We start from the raw sequence: 22,297 nt of genomic DNA on the forward strand, positions 1-22,297 counted from the left end.
CGGGGGGGGGCGGGAAGGGAGGGAAATGCACGGGACTATGGTGGTGGCACAGGGGTGATTTGGTGATGGGAACCCGCGGGGATTACAATCGAGATGGAAAAAAAAAAATGTGCAAAATGATGTAAAAATGAACTTTATAATTAAAAAAATAAATAAATAAATAAATAAAATATAGTTTCTTGTTAGGGCAGACTGAGGACCGAAATGTCTCACGTGATTGTTAAAAGAGACAAAGAAATTAGGAATCAAAAATCAGAGAAGCATTTATCAGGTTCTGAATTATATTCTGAATATTGCCTTTGGGCATCAGAATAGTTAATGCTGCTTGGTTAATTGCTTTGCAATTAAAAAAGCACTAAGAAACAATTTCCTTTTATTTGCATTTGTGTAAATGTATAAAGGGGTAATAGAGTTGTGAGAAAATTAGCATTTGAGAAATATTTCTCGATTTACTAGCTTTGGTGCTGGTAAAATGCTGACATTACAAAAGCATCAGAATCTCTTTAATTTGTGTGTGTGTCTGTGTGTGTGTGTGTGTGTACAAGAATTGGGGTATAGGCCAGAGGTGTAGGGGCTGAGGGGATTCACCAGAGACAGTGAGGAGCGGAACAGGCAAATTTACTGAAGTGTACTGCTGAGGGGAGCAGTGGGAAGACTGGAGAGGCCCGCTGCTGCGTTCTGTGGGGCACTCCCTGGCCGGGATCCAGTTCACTCTACAGCAGCTGAGCCTTAAACCCCAGGCCTCCAGGGAGTCCTGCCTTTTTTCTTTGAAAAGATCATGTGAGCACCTTACTCTTATAAGTGGTTTCTGAATGTTGCAAGAGAATCGGTATTTTCCTTATTACTTCTTTCAATTACTCAGAGGCAATTTTTTGCATAGTCAGATATTACTGATTATGAAAGTAAGATTTTGATATAACAAATTTTTTATAGTTGTTTACTTGGGTCTTGTAATCCAAAGGACTAATTTTTCTAGTTTTAATGATTGCCAGGCAAATACTATTTCTGGTGTTATACCCGCTTCACTGTGATTTCAGAGTTAAAAATTGTTTCTTGCTTTAGTTTCTAAATTTTCTGTTTTTTCTGAAGAAATAATGTTAATAGCATGAGATGAAGTAAATCAGAGCAAGTTAGTAGCAGCTAGACATTTTGAAATAAGTGTATCTTAAACTAATAAAATGCTGTTGTTTTCAGTATCCACTTAATAAGTTGATTATATCTGGGTTTATGTATGTGAGGGATGTAAGTACCAAATGATTTTTCCAGTGGAGCCAGAAGACAGTTTTGCCTTCCAGGCCTGGAGCCCGCTAAGCAGAGGCCCATTTTATCTGCGCTGGGTCCCACAGACGCACGTCCTAGGGGCTGCTCTTTCTTTTCAGTATCTGAGTTTACAAAAGCTTATATAATGGATTACTTGACTTTTGAGCATTTTCATGTTTGTTGTTCTGTGTATATGTATAATTCTTAGTAATATTTCTTATTTTCAGAAAGACTGATTTTAAAATTTTAAGTGGCTTGTTAACAGAACACCTGCCTTTACTTTGAGTTTTAAAATAATTAATTTGACGAACCTATTTAAATTTTAGATGACAGCATAATTTTTCCTGTTACTTTCTGGATTATTGCTGATTTTGACAAACCATCTGGGAGAAAACTGCTTTTTAATGCACTAAAGCATATGGTGAGTAGCTAGATATTCTTACTATAAAAATCTTAATTCATCATGATTTTGAAAAAACAATATAAAGAACTTTTGTTAAATCTTTATTCTCCTCCATGTTAGTGTTTTAATTATCTTTAGTTGGTTAGAACAAGGTGCTCAAGATATTAAGACAGAAATTCAAACTCAGTCTCTATGTAAAATGGGTCATTTTTGGTGCAGCAGAAGGAAACCGTATTTGTCTTCCTTGATTTCTGACCTATGTGGTCTCTGCTAACCCTTGCTATTGGACATATACATGTCAATTATTGCATATGGACTTAATGTTTGTGTCTCCCTAAAATTCATATATTCAATTGTAATCCCCAGTATAATGGTATTTGGATTTGGTGCCATGAGGGTAAAGTCCTGTCAGTGGGACTTCTAAGAAGGATTTGCAGACTAGCTCATTTTCTTTCTACCATAAAAACAAAACAAAACAAAACAAACAAACAAACAAACAAAAAAAAAACACAAGGATTTATTGGCAGTTTACAGTTAGTTGGTAGAGGGCCCTTACCACCACCTCACTAAGCTAGCGCACTGATTTCAGACTTGCAGACTTAAGAACTGTGAGAAATAAATTTCTGTTGCATAAACCACCCAGTCTCTGGTTTTTCTGCAACAGCTAAAGAGAACTCAAAGATGGCAGTTATAAGTGGCTGCTAAAACAAACTGAATGGTTCTAGATCCTACCACTAATTCAGTGACCCCAAAGAGCCCTCAGTGACACCATATCAACATTTTATTAATAATTTGTAGGAACAGTTTTCATCACATTTCGCAGCATTGTCTTTTTCTGTTTTAAGAATAAAACTACAGGCCCTCCTGGGTGGCGCAACAGGTTAAAGCACAGCACTATGTAGCTACCTCAGCCACTGCAGCACGAGTTTGATCCCCAGTCAGGGAGGTGACCCATATGGAGAGGCAGACCTCTCCTGACCCACCCACTGCTCCCCTTAACAGTATATTTCAGTCAGTCTGCCTGTTTTGCTCCCCACTCTGTCTCTGGTAAATCCTCTCACCCCCCTCTGGCTTGTACCCCAGTTCTGTATGCATAAATAAATAAATCTTAAGAAAGAGAGAGACCTTATTAAAAAAAAAAAGAATAAAACTTCATTTTTCTTACTGAAGAATATTTTCAGCCATAAATCAAACTTAATTTCTTGTTACTAGGTAATTACAAATTTACATACTTCTGTAAGCTACATTTCTATATATATGTAAAAGGGTTCTTTTACAAACATGTATTTCTAAGGGAATGACAAGTCTGTCTGGATAAAAATACCTAAGAAACATAAACAATATTGTATGGAATTGTTTTTGTGTTTAAGTATAAATCCATTATTGTATAACAAATTATTCCACACTTAGTGATTTAAAACAGCAAACACGTTTTCTTACAATTTCTGGGTTTTACGAGTTTAGGAGCGATTTTGCTGCAGGGTTGAGGCTTGGGGTTTCGTCAGGATGCAGTCACCTGAGAGCTGAAGGGGGGTAGAAGGATCACCAGAGGTGGCTCTTGGCAGCAGGCCTCACTTCTCCACTGCCCTTAATGGAGCATTGCAGTGCGGTGCCACATAGGCCTCTTTTTCGTGCTGCATAAGACTCCTCACAACGTGACAGCTGTTTCTCCCTGGAATGCGTGGTAAAGAGATGGAGGTAGAAATTACAGTGTCTTTAATGATCTGGCTACAGAAATCAGTAAAGAAAGTCTGTTCACACCACGGTGCAAAGCAGTGTTGATGAACCTCACAAGCATTACTTTGAGCGGAAAACAAGCTCAAAAGAATGAGTGTGGTATGACCACATTTGAAATAGATTAAATGTTTAATAATACAAGCTTAGCTGGGAAAGTAGAAAAGTGAGAATGTTGTTACCACAGGTGACAGGACAGTGGTTGTCTATAAAAATGCAAATGTATTACAATTGGTAAAATACGAGAGAAGCCTTTGGATGCTGGCCAAGATTTCTGGACAGGAGTGGTAGGTTATGGGTTAAAACATTGAGCTCTTTTTATTTTGTGTGTTTTTCATGTGTGTTATCTCATGTACACCTAAAGAGGTTCAAAGAAAGTATTGCATTGCAAAAGAATCATGTGAAAAGATGAGGCAAATTACAAGGTTCTAAAATGATGCTTTTGATGAGGTCAGAGATATACCACGTCCAGTAGTCAGCCTTGATAACTTGGAGTGAAGTGGACTTGATTCAGAAGGAAGGAATAGGATACTGAACTTTGTCACCTACATACGTGTTTTGCAGAAAACAAGTGTTCATAGTCGGTTGGGGATTATCTATAATCCTACATCAAAAATAAATGAAGACAACACAGCTATTTCCAGAGGAATTTTGGCAGCTTTTCTTACACAGAAGAACAGCTTTTTGAAAAACTTTCTCAGAAAACTGACAGAGGAAGAAACTGCTACTGCTATTTACTCTGGAGAGAAAATTAAAACATTCCTTCCTGAGGTCAGTCATTATTTGAAATAATAACTATCTGTAGCATGTTTCTAAAGTATCAGTTTGTGTACTTGGAGATACTGAGTTACTAATCTAAAAAAAATGTTTAATAGTAAATATAAATGATGTCGCTATTTGGTTTTGTAGAAAGGCATTTAACAAATAGTTTCATGTTTCAGCTACTACTTCATGATCCGTAAAGTTGATCACAGTCTAGGTAGGGTATGTACTTCCGGGAAGAAACCAGAGTCAAAGGATTATGTAAATGATCACCAGCTGTTTCACTGAAGAGGTCTAGTACAGGGAAATGCAAAAGATAGAAGATGATCTTCTGGAATAAAGATTCATTGATCTGTTAAAAACTATTGATTATCCTCCAGCAATGGAGGTGCCATTGTGAACAAGGCAGGTAAAGTGTTTGCTCTTGTGCAGCTTGCATTGTTGGGGAGGACAAAGTGGTGGTGTCAGGGAAGTGGTTAAAGACACGCTAGAGGGTAGAGAGTTTGGGAATAAGTGCTCATTAGCTGCTGTGGTCAGTGAAGGCATCTCTAAAAGTTTGCATTTCAGCAGAACTCAGAATAAAATGAGAAAACAAACCATAGAAAGTCTGTGAGAAGAGTAGACCAAGTTTGGGAGCACAACACATGCAAAGAAAAGAACAGTACTCTTCAGACATCAACATTATGCCAGGGAGCAATCACCACTCTAGTCAAGGCTCAGAGATTTCTTGCCAGGTTTGAAGCTTGGAGGAAGGTCACTGTAGCGAGTTGGAGAGGTCAGTGACCAGGATGGAACGTGAGCTGAGCAGCCCGAGTGCCCCGCCCCTGCCTCCAGCTGGGTTACCGCTGACTGGTCCAGTTGCAGAGTAAGCAGAGTTGTGTGTGACCAGAGTGGAGGTTTTAACAGGTGAGCCTGAGCAGGAGAAGCATTCAGTGGAGCTGACAGCCTTGGGAGGCTCTGTGCAGGACTCTGTGGTGTACTGCAGATCAGAGAAATCTGTGAGGGGGAGTGTGGTGAGATAAGTGGTGGGCTCAGTGGATCGGAGGGCTTCGGAAGAGGGGCCTGCGGCTGCACCTGCTGCATTTTAAGCTTAAAATTTAATTTCATGTTCAGTCTCTCAGTCACACCACTATTCAGTGCCCAGTAAGCCTCTGTGGCCACCTCACTGGACAGCTGAGGAGCAGCATTTCTGCCCACACAGGAGCCCTGGGAACTTGTTAGAAATTAGGACTTTCAGCCCCACCCTGGATCTGCTGCTGGGGTTTTTACATTCTCATCAGCCACCTAGGTAATCTCCATGCTAAGTACTGATATGGGGAATTTGTCTTAATATGGCAAAGTAAGGCAGGTGTTGGTGTTTCAGTTTCTGGGAGTGCCCACAGATTTTTTGTAACTCTCAAAAAGAGTTACGTTTTTTAGACTGTGGTTCACTATCACTAAGTTAGCTTTATGGCATTGAGATCATGGTGTACCCATGTCTATTTTAAGCACTGTTGTCTTGTTTTTTTACTGAGCACACCAAAAGTTTGTAATTAAAAGACATTCATTTCCTTAATGTTGAATTTTATTTAAATTGGTATTCACCAGCATTTTGCTAACCAGGAATCACCTGCAGTTCTCAAAGAATGAGTACACTTTATCTGCTTATAACAAGACTTGTAAATGTTATAATTTTCAGTTTTATACTAATACATTACTTAAAATAGGTTTTGTTAAGATGATGTAAGTAGACTCACTGCACTTATATTGTTTGATCATTTTACCTTATACTTAGGGGGTGAATACAAAAGCCTTTGAGAAAAAATACAACACTGTTGGAGTGAGCGTTTTCCGAACTCACCAGCTGTTCTGTCAAGATGTCCTTAAATTGAGTCCTGGAGAAATAGGTGTCGTCAGCAATGGGAAAGTAAGTAGAAAAGCACTTGCTCACTATTTTGGTGGCTCGGTGATACAGCGGATCGCAACCCTTTCCTGTCACAGCACACGGAAGGTGACACCCACAGAGGACGGCGCCCAAGTCCTGGGCTCACCGGGCCGGTCTCCACGTAAGTCAGCTGGGCGCTGCTTGTCCCTTCGGGCACACTGCAGGTCCTTCGCCGCTTCCTTCCTGCACGGATGATAATGTGAAACAGAGGAGAAGCTCTCGTGTGGGGAGAGCTGTAATCTTGGTCTAGCATCAGTACAAACATGAAAACAGACATCTGGTGCTTATTACACAATGGCAAATGAGAGCCGCTGGTTGGGTAGATGTGAAAAGTACGTTGTGACAGCTTTCCTGGATGTTTGATCATGTTAAGTAACAGGTACAGATATGAAGTTATATCACCTCTTTATGATGACTAATAGAAAATTGTTATTTTGATTACCTTTTTATATGTAGAACTGTAATTTGAATAGAAAAGTATAATACATTGGAAATAAACACTGTAGCTTAAACTATAATACTTAGCTTATTAGTCTGCCCCAGAGGAATGCAGCAAAGCACAATAATGGCAGCAGTTGTGTAGAAAGTTATAATTGAACCACTTTAATGCTTGAAATAGTCCTGATATTTCAGAAATAGTCTTCATTCTGAATCTGATCAGATTTTACATTTAAGTTGGAATAGGTTCAAAATTAAAATTATTTGTAAATGATCAAAACTGAGGTATACTGATTATTGCATACTGGCTTACTGATTAGGCTGAAGAATGAAAAATTTACACATTCTGAATATTAAATAAAATTTCAGTGCTGTTGCTATAAGTATATACATTCGTTTTCACCACATTTCACATTGCTGAAAGAAAGGCAGTAACAAAGTGTAGGAAGCATAAATGAGGCTTTTTTTTTCTTATCTTTTTTTAATAGTTTATTTTTACATCATTTTGTGCCTTTTTCCATCTCAGTTGTAATCCCCATGGGGAAGCTTTATTTTTCTAATGAGACAAGCTTGGATTCAGATTCCAGTTGTATCAATAATTATATGAACTCTGTGAGGCTTGGTTTCTTCATTGGATGATAGGAATGGTAATAGTCTATTTTAAAGAGTTCTCAGATTAAATACTTTTATGTGTAAAGCAGGTAGATTCTAAACACAGGTAACTTTTCAGTAACTAATAATTCCTGTTTTCTCTTTAACTATTTGATGACTGTCCTGAGAGATAGTGAGTACATTTGTGCTACCCTCAGTGAGAGTTGCTATTGAATCAGCTCAGTGGATGAAACTATCACAAGTGTAGAGAGACTCTAAGCTCAGTTGGGGGAAATGCTCTACTAGTTTGCTAACATTTTAATGAACTGACAAAGAAGATAGATAGTTTCTGTTCACCAGTTATTCTCTGTAACTGAAAAGTCACATTACCAAGCTGTAAAAGAGATTTAAGTACCAGAAAGGTTTTATTGTACTGATTTTCAAGTTTAATGTTCCTTTTCTCAACTTGGACATTATGTGCCTTTATATTGGTTAAGTTAACTTTATTCCACAAACACTGTCAATATATTCAACCCCTGGTAGCGCTGCGACACTAGCTGTGTGTCCAGCACACGTGGGACCTTGCACATGTGCAGTCAGGTTGGTTCTCTGGTGAATTTCACGAGTACAGACAACCAGTCGGGTCTTACCTTGAAAATTATTTGAGATGTCATTTCTTTCAGTTTGTTAAAAAACTGCTCAAGTCACTAAGAATGACGTATATAAAATTGAACCTTTTCTGGTTTTCTCCGACTCACATCTACAAAAACAGCTTTAAAATTATAAGTCTTAAGATGATAGAATATACAATTTGGTATTTTTGTGCCTTTTTGTATTTTATTTAAGACTTCATGGTTTGTGTTTAAGGTGAAACATTTATTTAGGTAGAATGCCCACATTCCAGCAAATAATCACCTTTTCTGTGAACAAGAATTAAACTTCATTAATTTTGAGAAAATATAATTGCAAAAGCAGATGAAAGGGAGGTGAGGAAATTTGTTGCAACCATTTTATTCTGGTCCTAAGCAAGAAAAAAAAAAATCATACTGTGTTTGACAAACAATTTTGTCATTAAGTAGAGTTGGTTGGCGCCTAAGAACATGTCAGGCTCACCTTCCGGTCATGACTGTGCTCACCCTGTTGTGATGGTCTCATCTGTTAGTTCTCTCAAGAAATGCTGGTGATAGGGTTGTTACCAATTATCCATCCTGAGAAATTAGGTACGTAGCAGCTTGACAGCTTCTGCAGTTTCTGGTTTGAAGCAACCTACATGACCTTCTGTGCTCGAAGTCATTACACCTCAGATGAAAATTGGCATTAATAAGTAACTGTGATTTGTCGCTTGTTTTTTTTCTTCTTTTATGCCTTGCTTGTATACTTATATCTACATAATATAAACTACAATTTGTAGGTGAGTAGGAAAGAAAATTGAAATCAAAAGATCTACAAAATAAAGATAATAGTTTTCATGATTTGGCATTTGGAAGTATCATGTTTAAAAGTAAAGTTTTCAAATAGAAATAATTTGTTGCTTTTTTGTCACTTTGAGGTTGGTGTTGACACAGTGGTTATTTGTAATATCAAAGTGAGAAAATGTTTTTCTCTTCTTATTTCCCTTGGTGGGATTAGTAGTGCCATCTGTTTTATTAGATTTTAATTAAGAAAATATGTATTTGATGAGATGATATTTGTTCCAAACTGGTTATCTTCTAGGAGCTATATGGTAATATAGTTGCTTTTATTTTAAGTTTATAGGACCTTTAGATAAGAACTTCTATGCAGAAGATTTCTATTTGTTGGAAAAGATAACCTTTACTAAATCAGTTGAGAAAATTAAAGGAATTGTTGAAAATATGGAAATGAACTCAAAGAAGTAAGTATTTAAAATAGTAAGGACAGTTCATTTGGGGGTTGATATCTTGCATCTCCTTTTTATGTAAAATTAGAAAAATGTTTCAAATATATACACGAGTGAAGATAGACTAAAAGACATATAAAGAATAAAGAAATAGGAGAAGAGACCCATAAATTATTCAGCTCCACCAAGCAGCAGAGGTTAATATCTTTTTGGCTTGATCTTACTCTTTATTTGTCATGATTCTTAACCATTTAACTCACTCTCCTCCTTCCATAAGAAGTAACCATTCCCTAAAAGTTGTGTGTTTGGTTCTCATTAAAATTTTTTTTTAATCTACAAAATTGTTAATAAGAAGTAAATAATAACTTCAGCTATTTTCAAATGGGAAAAAAAAACTAAAGAAAACTTTAAAAATAAAAACAATGTATTGAAATAAGTTAGGCCCAAGTAATTGTTGAATTTTGTAAAGAAAATGTTAACGTTTCAGAGCTAATTTTTTCACCTTGTTTGGGTCAGGTATAAACAAAGTGTAGTGTACAAAGTGTAGTGTGATGATTACCAGGGCCTGGAGGCTTAAAGAGGTAAAAGGATACAGACTTGTATCCAGATAAATGAGTCTTTGCAATCTAATGCCATAGACATTAGGTCATCATAGATATCAGTCTTGTTATAAACTTCAAAAATGGCTAAAATCTAGATCTTAGGTGTTTCACCACCAAAAATGGTAGTTGTATATGTAATATATGTGATGCATATATAGATGTATCACTTTAACTATATACAATGTTACATATCTGTTATATTTGAAAAATGTTTTAAGTAAAAATTTATGTGTAATTTGTAATTCTAAGTAGATTTGGGAAGCCATTTTAAAGCTGCATTTCAGAATAAAACTACCATCAAAACAACAGAATATGTTACACTGTAGCCATGTGTGCTCTAATAGTCTTAAATTGTATTCATGCAAATACTGCTAAACAAGTTATTTTGTAATTAGAATAAATTCATGATCATTTTAATCTGAACTATAAGTTAAAGGTACATGTTTTCATCATGTTGTACAAGAATTGGTTAACTAGGAAGTTAGAACTTTAATGCCCAGGGAAGACCCTTGAAACATTATCCTGATAAAGCACATAAAATCTATTTCTCTGCTGCAATGATTTCTGTGTGTTCTGTTCTGAGAGACATCTTCGGTTCTCAGTAGGTGCTGAGTTTCTAGTCTACCTTTACCAAATTCTTTTCAAAAATACAGAAACATTGGGCTGGATAGATGACGTTTCAGCAAAAAATCTAAGAACAGGTGGTTTCGCTTTGTTTATCTCCCAATTCTCTTGGTACATTTATATTACTTAAGAAACATGAAAACATGTCTAACTATATATTTCTTCTACTGGCCCCACAGTTTTACATATTAGACATTGCAGCTAATACATACCTCTGAGAGAGTTTAGTTTCAATGAATTAATTTTATTTGATACATGTTTATTACATGTGAAAGATACAGAGCTCTCCCTGGTGGTGCAGTGAATTAAAGTGCAGCACTATGAAGCTGGCTGCAGCCACTTCAGCATGATTCAATCCCCGACTAGGAAGGTGACCCACATGGCGCAGTAGACCTCACCTGCCTTGCCTGCTGCTCCCCTCAGCAGTGTGCTTCATTGACCTGCCTATTCTGCTCCCTACTCTGTCTCTGGTGAATCCTCTCACTTCCTACACCTCTGGCCTGTACCCCTGTTCTGAACACATAAATAAATCTTAAAAAAAATATATGAGGGCCCGCCCTGGGGGTGCAGCGCGTTAAAACACAGCTCTAAGAAGCTAAAGTCACTTCAAGATGAGTTCGGTCCCCACCCCGGAGGTGACCCACATGGCAAGGCAGACCTCTCCTGGCCCACTCGCTGCTCCCCTCAGCAGTGTACTTCGTCACTCTGCCTGTTCTGCTCCCCAATCTGTCTCTGCTGAAGCCTCTTTACCACCCCTGCACCTCTGGCCTGTACCCCAGTTCTGTATGCACAAATAAATAAATCTTTAAAAAAATATATGAAAGACATGGTAGTTGTTACAAAAAGAAATAATATAAAGCCTTATATTTTGGGACCTTAAAATCCCATAAAAAATGATACCAAAGAGGGCCCTCCCTGGTGGTGCAAGGGTTAGGACGCAGCACTGCAAGCTGGCTGCAGCCGCTTGTGATTTCGACCCATGGCCCTGGAGGTGACCCACATGGTGCAGCAGACCCCTCCTCACCCGCCCACTGCTCCCCTCAGCAGTGTACTTCATCCATCTGCCTGTTCTGCTCCCCACTCTGTCTCTGGTGAAGTCTCTCACCACTCTTGCACTTCTGACTTGTACCGCAGTTCTTTATGAATAAATATGTCTTAAAAAACAAAACAAAATACCATAGAGAAGACATTGTGGTGGTTCCTCAAAAGACTAGAAATGGATCTGCCATACATTCCAGCAGTGCCACTTTTAGGCATCTACACCAAGAACACAACGTAAGTACTAGTTCAAAAGGAAACCTGTACTTCAAACTTCACTGCACCACTATTTATAGTAGCCATGAGATGGGAACAACTAAGTGCCCAAAGCAGGTGTGGTACCAAATACACAGTGGAATACACTCAGCAGGGGAACTTCTGCACTTGCAGAAATATGGCTGGAGCTAGAGGGAATTATGCTAAATAGAATTGTACAGGAGAAAGATACATACTGCATAGTGCCGCTTACATGTGGAATACAGGGAAACCAAAGGGCAGTCAAAGTCAAGCATTACATCCAACCTTTGCAAGCTGACCACAGACCTGAAGTATCCAGAGTGGGAGGAGTCGGGAATGGAGGTGGGGAAAGAGCACATGAACTACAGGGGAGGACTGTGGCCCTTTGGTGCTGGGAGACTCCAGCGCCCACACCTGAAGAGAGAGGTGCTGCGCTGTGGAAGATGTAAGCGATGCAGAACAGGGCCCTGCATTAAGTCAACAAAACAAGATGTGGCAGAGAGATGCAGGATCCTCAAGCGCCTGAATCTAAATTGCTATTTCCATAAAGGGACATGCCTGTCTCTTCTCCCCCTCCTCCCTTTCTTGCTCGCTTGCCTTCCTTAAGTTAGGCCAGCATTTTCTGAGTATCTCATTGAACTTAAATTTTTGCTATCATAAATCTTCAAATTTGGTTACACTCAATATAGGTAGTTACCTTGTGCAGTCTTCACTGGTTTTCAGACACTTTGATTGCTCAGAAATCTGGGCTACTTAGCTATATTTTATGTTGGCTGTACTCGTACAGACACTGTTGAAAACACTTTTTTAAAAATATATTTATTTATTTATGCATACAGAACTAGGTACAGGCCAGAGGTCCAGGGGCGGTGACCGGATTCACCATAGTCAGAGTAGAGTGCAAAACAGGCAGATCTACAAAGTACACTGCTGAGGGGAGTAGCAGGCGAGACAGAAGAGGTCTGTCGCGCCATGTGGTCACCTCCAGGGTGGGGATCAAACTCACACTGAAGTGGCTGCAGCCAGCTTTGTAGTGCTGCTCTTTAAACGCTACACACCAGGAAAGACCCTGAAAACACTTTTTTTTTTTAAAGATTTATTTATTCATACAGAACTGGGGAACAGGCCAGAGATGCGGAGGGTGAGAGGATTCACCAGAGACAGAATGGGGAGCAGAACAGGCAGATCGACAAGGTACACTGCTGAGGGGAGCAGCGGGCGGGTCAGGAGAGGTCTGCCACTCCATGTGGATCTCCTCCGGGGCAGGCGGGTATCGAACTCATGCAGAAGTGGCTGCAGCTTCTTAGTGCTGTGCTTTAACCCGCTGCGCCACCAGTGAGGGCCCAAAACACTTTTTAAGTGCTTAAAGATGGTGTCATTGAGAAGTAAAAAATAGAATAACTTCAAAAGTAGCATACAAATTCTATTTACTGGCTAGTGTAGAAGGAAAATCATTTGTATAAAAATTTGTATTTGGAGATATTTTAAATTCCCTTTTCTTGAAGCATTAATTGTTTAAGGAAATACAGAAATTTCTTATCCCCTAAAACTCATATATTGTTTGTCTTGTTTATCTAGCATGAGTGATCTTGTTATGAAAATTGATGCCCTTTTTTCCTCTTTGCCTAAACATATGTCCCGGTCTGATGTCACATTTCTTAAAGAGAATTACAGGTAGGAATCATGACTGTGTTTGTTTTTTCCTTCTATGCAGTCTATATTCAATTATGATATCTATTTGTATTCACCATAATATAATACAGTAAAGTTTAAAGTAGAAGCTCTCATTCAAGAATAAATGTGTTTGACAAGTGATTTCAACTATTTGTATAGTCTGGTAATAAAGGATGATAAAATATAGGATATGATGTTTCAGGTAAGTTACACCTAATGTGGATTGACTTATTCTCATCTTATATGTTTAAGAGCAATTGCAATGTTTGTGAAATCTTGGGTTAGGTTTTATAAATAGCGCAGTTTTTATTAATGTACAGTGATCTCAATTACCGAAGAGTTCTCATGAATAAAATGTATATATGTATAACAGCAAGTCCCAGAATGTGTGTGGAACATGACCCGGAGGTGTTAGCAGATGTATTCTGAGGGAAGAACTGTTCTGTGGTCAAGTTGGTTTAGAGAACACTGCTCTTTTAGGGTGGGGTTGCAAGACTTTAAGTGTGCATGAACTATGAAGATGTGTAATTATGGGAAAACAGAAGAAAAATTTATTTGGTACTATACAGCAGCAATTCCAACTCTAGTTGTCTTTTCAAAAAGTACTGCCTCATAAAAATTTGATTTCTCTGGACCACTAGAAAAGTATGTTTTAGAATAATAAACTAGTTTACAACTTCACTGTATAACACAGATGCTTTAAGATATTTGAAGTAAAATACAGCAGGCCTATTTTTTGATTGAATTTTTTTGTTTTTTTATCGATTTGTATGAGTTTTTTGTAGCTCTTGGATATTAGCCCTTTGTCAAATATATGATAAGCAGATTATTTCCTCCTGTTTGATAGGGTTTTAGTGATAGCTGAATTCACTGTAGAAACATCTAATTTTAAGGTAGTCTATTTATTTTTGCTTCTCTTTACCTTGACTTTGGAGTTGCGTCCCCAAAGACTCAATACATACTGTTTTGATTACTATTACTTTATAGTGAGTAGTTTGAAATCTGGACATATAATACCTCCTCACTTCATTTTTTGTTGGGATTACTTAGCTATTTAGGTTCTTTCATAGTTCCATATAAATTTTGGTAGTGTTTGTTCTATGCCTTTGAAGAATGTTGCCATTGAAACTTTGGAGGAATCGCATTGAATCTGTGTACTCTTTGGGGTAAGATGACCTGTTAATGGCAATGCCACATTACCAAATGTAACATACACATTCAGTGTAAGATATTTAACCTGAAAAGCTGGTTTTCAGAGTTAACTACAAGGTTAAAACAATAAATCAACTTACATTAAACAGTTTTGTTCAAATATCTACTTTTTAATTATTTTAAATATATGATCTATTATTTCTTTTATGTGCATTTAGTTTTTCCCAACACTTACCTTTAAAGTTTAGTCTACCTGCTAACTTAGAACATAGACCAATGAGAGACAGAATGAACAGGACAGAGGAAGAAAGTGTGTAGAGGAAAAAATTGGGTTTAAAAAGCATTATACATTTGGGTGTTTTTGCTCAAAACTTCCTTGTTACATAGTACATTCCAATTTTGCCAGGACTAAGTCCAACAAAAGTACTAACTAGTTCATTTTACCACTCTGAACTCTGAGAAAGTATATTGAGCTAACACAAAAACGTTTTGGCTTTGTGTTTGACACTGCTTAACTCATGAAAATCTTAGACATTTGAATTACCAGATTTTTTTTTAACTGTAAGTGTTTTCCCTGTAGGTTTAAAGTGACTGCTCATACAATCTTACTTTTGTTTCCTTTAGTTCCTTCCAGTTTTATATTTTATTGAATACAAACATTAGACTATTAAATTGGCATTTTCCTTTGTGAAATAACAAGGACCTTTTTAATCCAGCGAGAAATAAAGCAATTTACAGGAATGTATATAGCGAAGATTAAAATGAATTAAATAATTGAATAAACTTTGCCCATCACCTTTCATCTTATTAGCGTTATAAAGATAAATCCTCAAGAGGATGATATGTTCTTTGATGTCATTGCTGTTGTTGACCCACTGACAAGAGAAGCCCAGAAGATGGCACAGTTGCTGATCGTAAGATCATGTTTTATTATGCATTTCCTATTTTAAAGTTTACTGAAGCCTTTATTTTGAAATTTATAATTAATTTTTCAAGTGTTTTTCAAGTATAGTCAAATATTTGTGCTTTTGATTCTTTTCCCATACATTTTAAATAGCTGTCATATTTCATTGTGGAAAATGAAATGATAGTGCTGTGCAGTGGGTGTTATGGCAGTAACCAAGATGAGGTGCTTCTGTAACCAACTAGTTGTCAGTAAGGCAATTAATTGTTGTCTCCTTTCCCCAAATTCATGTATTGAAGCCCGAACCCCTGATGTGACTGATTCAAATTTGAGTTTTCAAAAATAGGACCCTTAGGAACTAATTCAGATAAATGAAGTCTTGTATATGGGGCCCTAATCCGGTAGTATAGATACCTGTATAAGAAGAGAACACAAGCGAGAACTCTTCTCTTCTTGCGTGCACGGAGAGTCATGTAGCGACATGATTACTACCTGCAGCCCTGGGAGGAAGCCCACCCAACTCAGCCTGTCCCTCGAGCTAACATACATTTCTGTTGTGTAAGCCCCCACTAAACACCAAAAAGCATCATACTTATTCTACTTCATGTAGTATGATTAAACACTGATATGTCTGAAAGAATAATGTTCACTGTAAAAGCAAGTCACTTTAGGCAAAAGGTCGGCAGCATAATTCTTAGATATTGCAGTCAGCTGGTGGGGTGAGCTCTTGCACTTGGCAGTATCTTGGTGGGTAAATGACTACCTCTGTGCCTCACTATCACAGATGTACACAGCACTGTGGCTGCCCTACGGGCTCCTGTGGGGGTCAGGCGGGATGATACCGAATGCTGTCGACCTGCATATAGTAAGGAGATGGGAGCTGTTAACATTACTTCATATAAATGTGGGAATATTTTTCTAATAGGTACTTGGCAAGATTATCAACATGAAAATGCGGGTGTTCTTGAACTGTAAGGGCATGCTTTCAGAGGCCCCTTTAAAGAGGTGAGTCTAAATGAACATAATTTAATTTTGAAAAATTACCTGGTTTTTAGTCTTCACAAGACGCTTAACAGAAATGGATCAAAAGATCTTAGAGAATACATATATATACATATATTACTAGTCTAAACCTAAAATACCAACAAGTAAAAAAAGTGATTCAGTCTAATTGCAAATTTTATATAGATTGACATTTACTTTTAGGCATGTTTGAAGATGTGACCTAAAAATATTTATTTTGAAATATACACATGAGAAATAAGGTCCAGTAAACCATTTTTGGATTAACTATGCATCCATACTTATCAGAGCGAAACAATCAAATTATATCATCACATCTACTGTTGGAATATTGAGATGTAATTTAGAATAATCTGTGAATGATATAGAAAGTATTATCATTCTGTACAGATATACCTTATTAATATTGCTGAAATAATGTTGTCTCTCATTTGGAGATAAAAATAAAACGGGAGCAAGAGCATGACCTTACTCTTTTTGGATCAGAATCGCAGTACTTGAACTACTCTTCGGTTTTCATGAGACAGGAGGAAAGGTTATTTTGGCTTTTCTTTGTTTAATTCAGTTGTGAAACTAAACAAAAAATACATAAGTACAGGAGACAGAAAATTAGTATTCAGTTAATCCCTTATTTTCCTATTGAGTGATGTTTGTTATATTTGAAAAACAATATTATTATCTTAGTAGAGCTTGTAAACATGGTAATGCATAAAATATAACTATAAACTGTAAAGAATATAAAATTCTGTATATTCCTGAGATTTGTCATCACATTTTACTCATTTTTCATACTTCTTATTTACTTTTTGTATTTCAAATTTTATTAAATATTTCTAAGTTTGGACAAAAGTTCTTTTTTTAAAAAAGATTTATTTATTTGTTCATACAGAACTGGAGTACAGGGCAGAGGCTCAGGGGCGGCTAAAGGCTTCACCAGAGACAGAGTGGGGAGCAGAACAGGCAGATCGCTGAAGTACACTGCTGAGGGGAGCAGCAGGCGGGTCAGGAGAGGTCTGCCACGCCATGTGGTCACCTCCAGGGCAGGTGGGAATCGAACTCATGCAGAAGTGGCTTTTAGCTTCTTAGTGTGGTGCTTTAACCCACTGCACCACCAGGGAGGGCCAAAATTTATCTTTTTTTTTTTTAACCACTCATTGAGAGTTCTGTCCCATGAGTATAGGATTTTTATTAACATGTAGAGGCCCTCTCCACAGTATCCCTGTAAAGCTTTGGGCTATGTTATAGGGACAAGGAGTACTGGATATAAGCAAGAAGAGACATTAGGTGTGAACGAACTTCTCTAAGGTGAAATAACACTTATTTTACCAGGTGAATATATTAAGACAAAAATTAATTTTTTTTGTCTTTTTTTTTTTTTTTAAGTATGAGTTCAGCAGACTTTTACATACTCAGTAACATGTATCAGGTCACTGATTTAGACATCAGTTGCCAGCTCTTTTAGAATACTGTATTATCCTCCTCAGAGATGGTGGAGGTTGTGGCCAGAAATTCCCTGAACTCTTTCTCCATCTCCTGTACCTCCTGGCCTTCCTGCATAGTAGGGGAAAGATGCTCTCATTCACTGTACCTCAGTTTGCAGGTTGGCTTTAACTGCCTCTTTGCCTCTGAATTGTTTTTGCTAAATCACAGAGAAATTACCAGTCATAACACCCATGGGCTGCTTCTCCCTTGGCTGGCAGCATAGCCTTGCTTTGGCAGTCTGTTTTCTACATTTGCTTCAAGATTGTGTTCTCTCCCACATCTGCTCTTACCCCTCTTTTTTTATCCCACTCTGCTGCCTGCCACAGGCACATCTGGGATTCATCCCAGTAGATTCTCTTCAGTTTAGGCTGCAACTAGTGATGTGTTTCTAGTGAACAGAATATGGCAAAAGTCATAGACTGTCCCTTCTGCAGTCCACAGATGTGACTTTTTTCTTGCTGGCTTTCTCTTACTTGTGTTCTTCTCTGCTGAAGCATGCCAGAGAATAGCCTTGTGGCCGGGAACTAAGGGCATCTCCAGTCAGGACACTTCCACCCTGGTTCCAGAGTTTGAACTCCCTGAGCCCAGTAGAAGGCCCTACCTCATGGAGCTTTGAGATACCATTCTCAAAGTAGAGGAAATCCCTCCTTTTGAGCTAAAAGGCACTTCTGCAAAGAGGAAATGCAAATAGCCAACAGGCACATGAAAAAATATTCAGCATCATTCATAATCAGGGAAATGCAAATCAATACCACAATGAGATACCATCTCACACTAGTGAGGATGGCACATATTTTAAAAACTAGCAACAGCAAATGTTGTCAAGGATGTGAAGGAAAAGGAATTCTACACTGCTGGTGAGAGTGCATACTGGTTCGACCACTTTGGAAAGCTGTTTGGAGGTTTCTCAAACTGCTCAAAATGGAGCTTCCATAGGACCCAGCAATGCCACTCCTAGGATTCCACCCAAAGGACACAAAAACATTAATTCAAAAGGACAGCTATACCCCATGTTTGTTGTAGCACTATTTACAATATCTAAAACTATGAAAACAACCCGAATGCCCCAAAATAGATAACTGAATTAAGAAGATGTGATACACACCTCCACACGCAGAAGAATATCAACTATCAGAAAGATAAATGCATGCCATTTGCAACAACTTAGATGGATCTGGGAGGGGTCATGCTCAGTGAAATAAGCCAAAAGGCAAATACCAGGTGGTTTCGCTTTTAGGAGTGTAAAAGATCCAAATAAGGGGTCGGGGGAAGAGACATAATTTTAATAAAGGAAATATCAAACCACCAGGCAGCTATAAACCTGAGACATCCTGCAGCGGCAGAAGGGGAGCAGGATGAAAACGGAAGGCAAGAGCACAGGGTACATGGCGGTGCACAGGGCTGGTGGGGGGGCTTCGACGGGGCTCCCACAGTGAAAGTGCACACACTGGACAAAATGAAGAATGACGTAAAAAATAATGAAAAATCATGAAGTTACTTCTTAATAATATAGCAAGCCCTTGTGTGTGATATTGGGGCATAAAATAATAAAATACAGCAAAACCACAAGTATTTCGGATAGCTTTATCAATAAGCATCTGCTTTCAACTCAACATGTATGTTTTTAATTGATCTTTCTCAAATTGGTGTTAGAATTTCAGCTTGGATATTACTTGCTTTCTGGATATCATTCCCTTGATAGTATTAGTGGTATTGAGAATAAATAAAATGATGGAAAAATAGACCATGGTCAAATGTTAGGAAGGGTCAGTGTGTGTGAGTATTATCTTAAAGGGATTCCAATCATGTTTATTAAGAAATGATTTAAAAATTTAGATCTTTCTAAGAATTTCTAGTTGTTATAAAGCCATTTTCACTTTTGAAATATTTTAGAAGCAATGATGTCAACTTTGCTCACAGTATGGGTTTTTATTTTCTCTCAACAGCTTTTATCGTTTTGTTTTGGAACCAGAACTAATATCTGGGTCTAATGACATTCTTCGACCTGTGGCAAAATTCTTGGAAATCCCCGAGTCACCCCTTCTAACTCTCAACATGATGACTCCTGACGGCTGGCTAGTTGAAACAGTGCACAGCAACTGTGACCTTGACAATATTCACTTAAAGGATGTAAGTGTGTCAAGTTCCCTAACGAAGGGGAATAGGAGAAACTCTAACCAGTCACTGTAACTGTACAAGTGGGGAGTCTGCTCTGGCCCCCTGCTTGCATTTTCTTCCTTCTTATTTTCGAGTCTCATCTAGTCTTTCCTTTGCTTTTAAGTCATCTGACTTGCAGTTTCAGCTACTCTGTTTTCCCACCCTCTTCCCATCTTAATTACTGTTTTTACTTCAGAAAGGAACAATTACATCTGAAACTTTTTTTTGCCTCACAGCTCATAACCAGAGAAAGCAGCCCTAAGGAGAACTAGGGTGATTCATGAGATCAGTCCTAGTAATGTGAGGGTGAACGCAGAGAAGTGCACTGTGCGCTGCAGGCTGGAGTCCTGCTTCCTTCCCGTGCTGTACCGCGTGGTCCGGCCTGTGTGCCTACTTGGCAAATAAAATAACAGATACTCACTCGCGAGCAAGGAGTTGTGGGTAAAAGAGAAAAGTGACCCCTGGATAAAATGAAACCAATGCTTGACAGATTTGTCCCTGTCCAGAGCTTTCGAAAGGTACTCTTTGGTACCTCTGCTGCCATACTTTCTATAAACACCTGAATAACACTGATCAAGAAAAAGTCTCTCTTACTAGGACTTTGTTCACATGGTTTAGTGTACGACCAGTACTTATGCCATAATTAAAGGTACAAAAGAGATGGCAGAAAAGTGAAAGTTATTTTTTCCCCATGTGTTTAAGTGTTCTCAGAGTTTGTTGTTAGAGCCGCCTCCAGGAACTCTCTGGTAATATTTGATGACAGGCTGTCTCTGAAAGATCACAATAGGAAGCAATAGTTTAGGTACTCAGAGAAGAGGAAGTGACTAAATAAGACTGCTAATGGAAAATAGGATGTGACTGTATTAAAGTAATTCACAAAAGAATGAATTATCCCCTCCTGAAATACATAAACTGTGGACATTAGTTTTATTGATGAAACATTCATTTTGTAAGTGTAACTGTCGAAGAATTTCATTTGATTCATAGGTAATTATTAATAAACCCAAATGGCTAATCCTTATGGTTAAACTTTACCCTCTTTATAAAGGAAGTTACTAACTTAATATTCACCCACTGAAAATTATAATAAATGTGCCTGTTTAAAAATATCAGTGTATACCCAGTTATATTTGAAAAGTACTAGTGTCTTGTCTGATGTCAATAGTTAATATTTAGAACAAATAAATACAAAAGAGATACAAAAATCAGGAAAGACAATATCCTTGTCAAAACTAAACCTTGAAAGTAATAACTGACTTAATTTAGATCACCTTTATAAAATTATTAGTAAAATCAAAATATTCACTAGAGGGAATTTTGAAAATTGTGTGCTGTGGTTTGAGCAGGTCAGTAGCGTTGAAATCTGTTGTATAATATATAGGGACCTGACAGATTTTTAGATTAGTACATTATAACGTATTATTCATCACAAACTGATTATGTTTGGGCTCATCGTTAGGAATTCATGATAAAATTAAGATTTACTTCATAATCGCTTAATGGGTGGTCCTTGGATGTAAAATGAAGTACTCAACTAGGGGGCCTGTAGGTTGTCTTTTTAACTCTCAGTATTTGCATATTCTGAGATTATTCCTTCTAAATCTTTTCATCCAAACAAAGGCCTGTAATGACAGTAGAGTCCATAAAGTCTCAAAAGATTAATGCAGTCTACACAATATCACTAGAATAGTCATAATTCAACAACTATTCAGAACCCAACTAAAATTGTTGAAGCAAATACTGTCTTTAAAGAAGTTAACTTATTTCTTGTTCGTTAAATCAGTAACATAAGAAATGGACTCAAGAAACAAATGTTCTACATAAGTACTCTAATTATTTCAGTGTTGAATATAGTCCAGGAGAAAATCAGCTAAATGAAACAAGATCTTTTCAGATAGTCTGTATCCTGAACATGGCTAGTCAGTAGTGTCGAAAATCTCATATGCTTAAATAAAACTAAAAATAAATAGCATCACTGTCTTATCTGCTCAACAAAATGCCAAACTGTGTAAAAATCGCCACTTGTAAATACTGTTCATTTGAAGTAGAGAAAAAGGTTTATCTCTAAAACATTTATTCTAACACAACAGGGGAAATCTGATTGTAATTAGAATGCACAGCCCTTTTAAAGGATGTTTATGAAGATAATTGTTTAAAACTGTTTAATGAAAAAAAGTAGCAAATAATGTAAGCAAAACAAATAGAATCACTGTGCTTATGAATGTATGAATGTCCAGTCTCTAAGTGTTTTTTTTTTCCTTTTCCTTTTATGTTTGCTAAATTTTCTTTAATGACATATTTTGAGTACAAAGCAATTCATTTCTTTAACTACAAAAGCAATGATAGATAATTGCTTGACTTTCTTGCCAGTTCTGAAGTAGGAGCTCTGGGCAAATGAAGTAGGTTTTCTGAGGAGTTTTCCTGGAAGAGGCTC

The 22,297-nt window shown here is 37.5% G+C and overlaps 1 protein-coding gene across 1 annotated transcript in view; it reads left to right on the plus strand.

Moving 5' to 3' along the window:
• The window catches only part of UGGT2 (UDP-glucose glycoprotein glucosyltransferase 2), an 84,948-nt gene that overhangs the window by 46,817 nt on the left and 15,834 nt on the right, over window positions 1–22,297 (plus strand). Inside the window, exons 20-27 of the mRNA XM_012723159.1 lie at window positions 1,587–1,681; window positions 3,962–4,168; window positions 5,934–6,065; window positions 8,861–8,985; window positions 13,050–13,145; window positions 15,109–15,211; window positions 16,127–16,206; window positions 19,653–19,836. Coding sequence (XP_012578613.1) covers window positions 1,587–1,681; window positions 3,962–4,168; window positions 5,934–6,065; window positions 8,861–8,985; window positions 13,050–13,145; window positions 15,109–15,211; window positions 16,127–16,206; window positions 19,653–19,836 — 1,022 coding nt within the window. The remainder of the gene's footprint in view (window positions 1–1,586; window positions 1,682–3,961; window positions 4,169–5,933; window positions 6,066–8,860; window positions 8,986–13,049; window positions 13,146–15,108; window positions 15,212–16,126; window positions 16,207–19,652; window positions 19,837–22,297) is intronic.

This window comes from Condylura cristata, unplaced genomic scaffold, assembly GCF_000260355.1.
Source record: "Condylura cristata isolate star-nosed mole 26May11 unplaced genomic scaffold, ConCri1.0 scaffold00010, whole genome shotgun sequence".
NCBI classification, from domain to species: domain Eukaryota; kingdom Metazoa; phylum Chordata; class Mammalia; order Eulipotyphla; family Talpidae; genus Condylura; species Condylura cristata.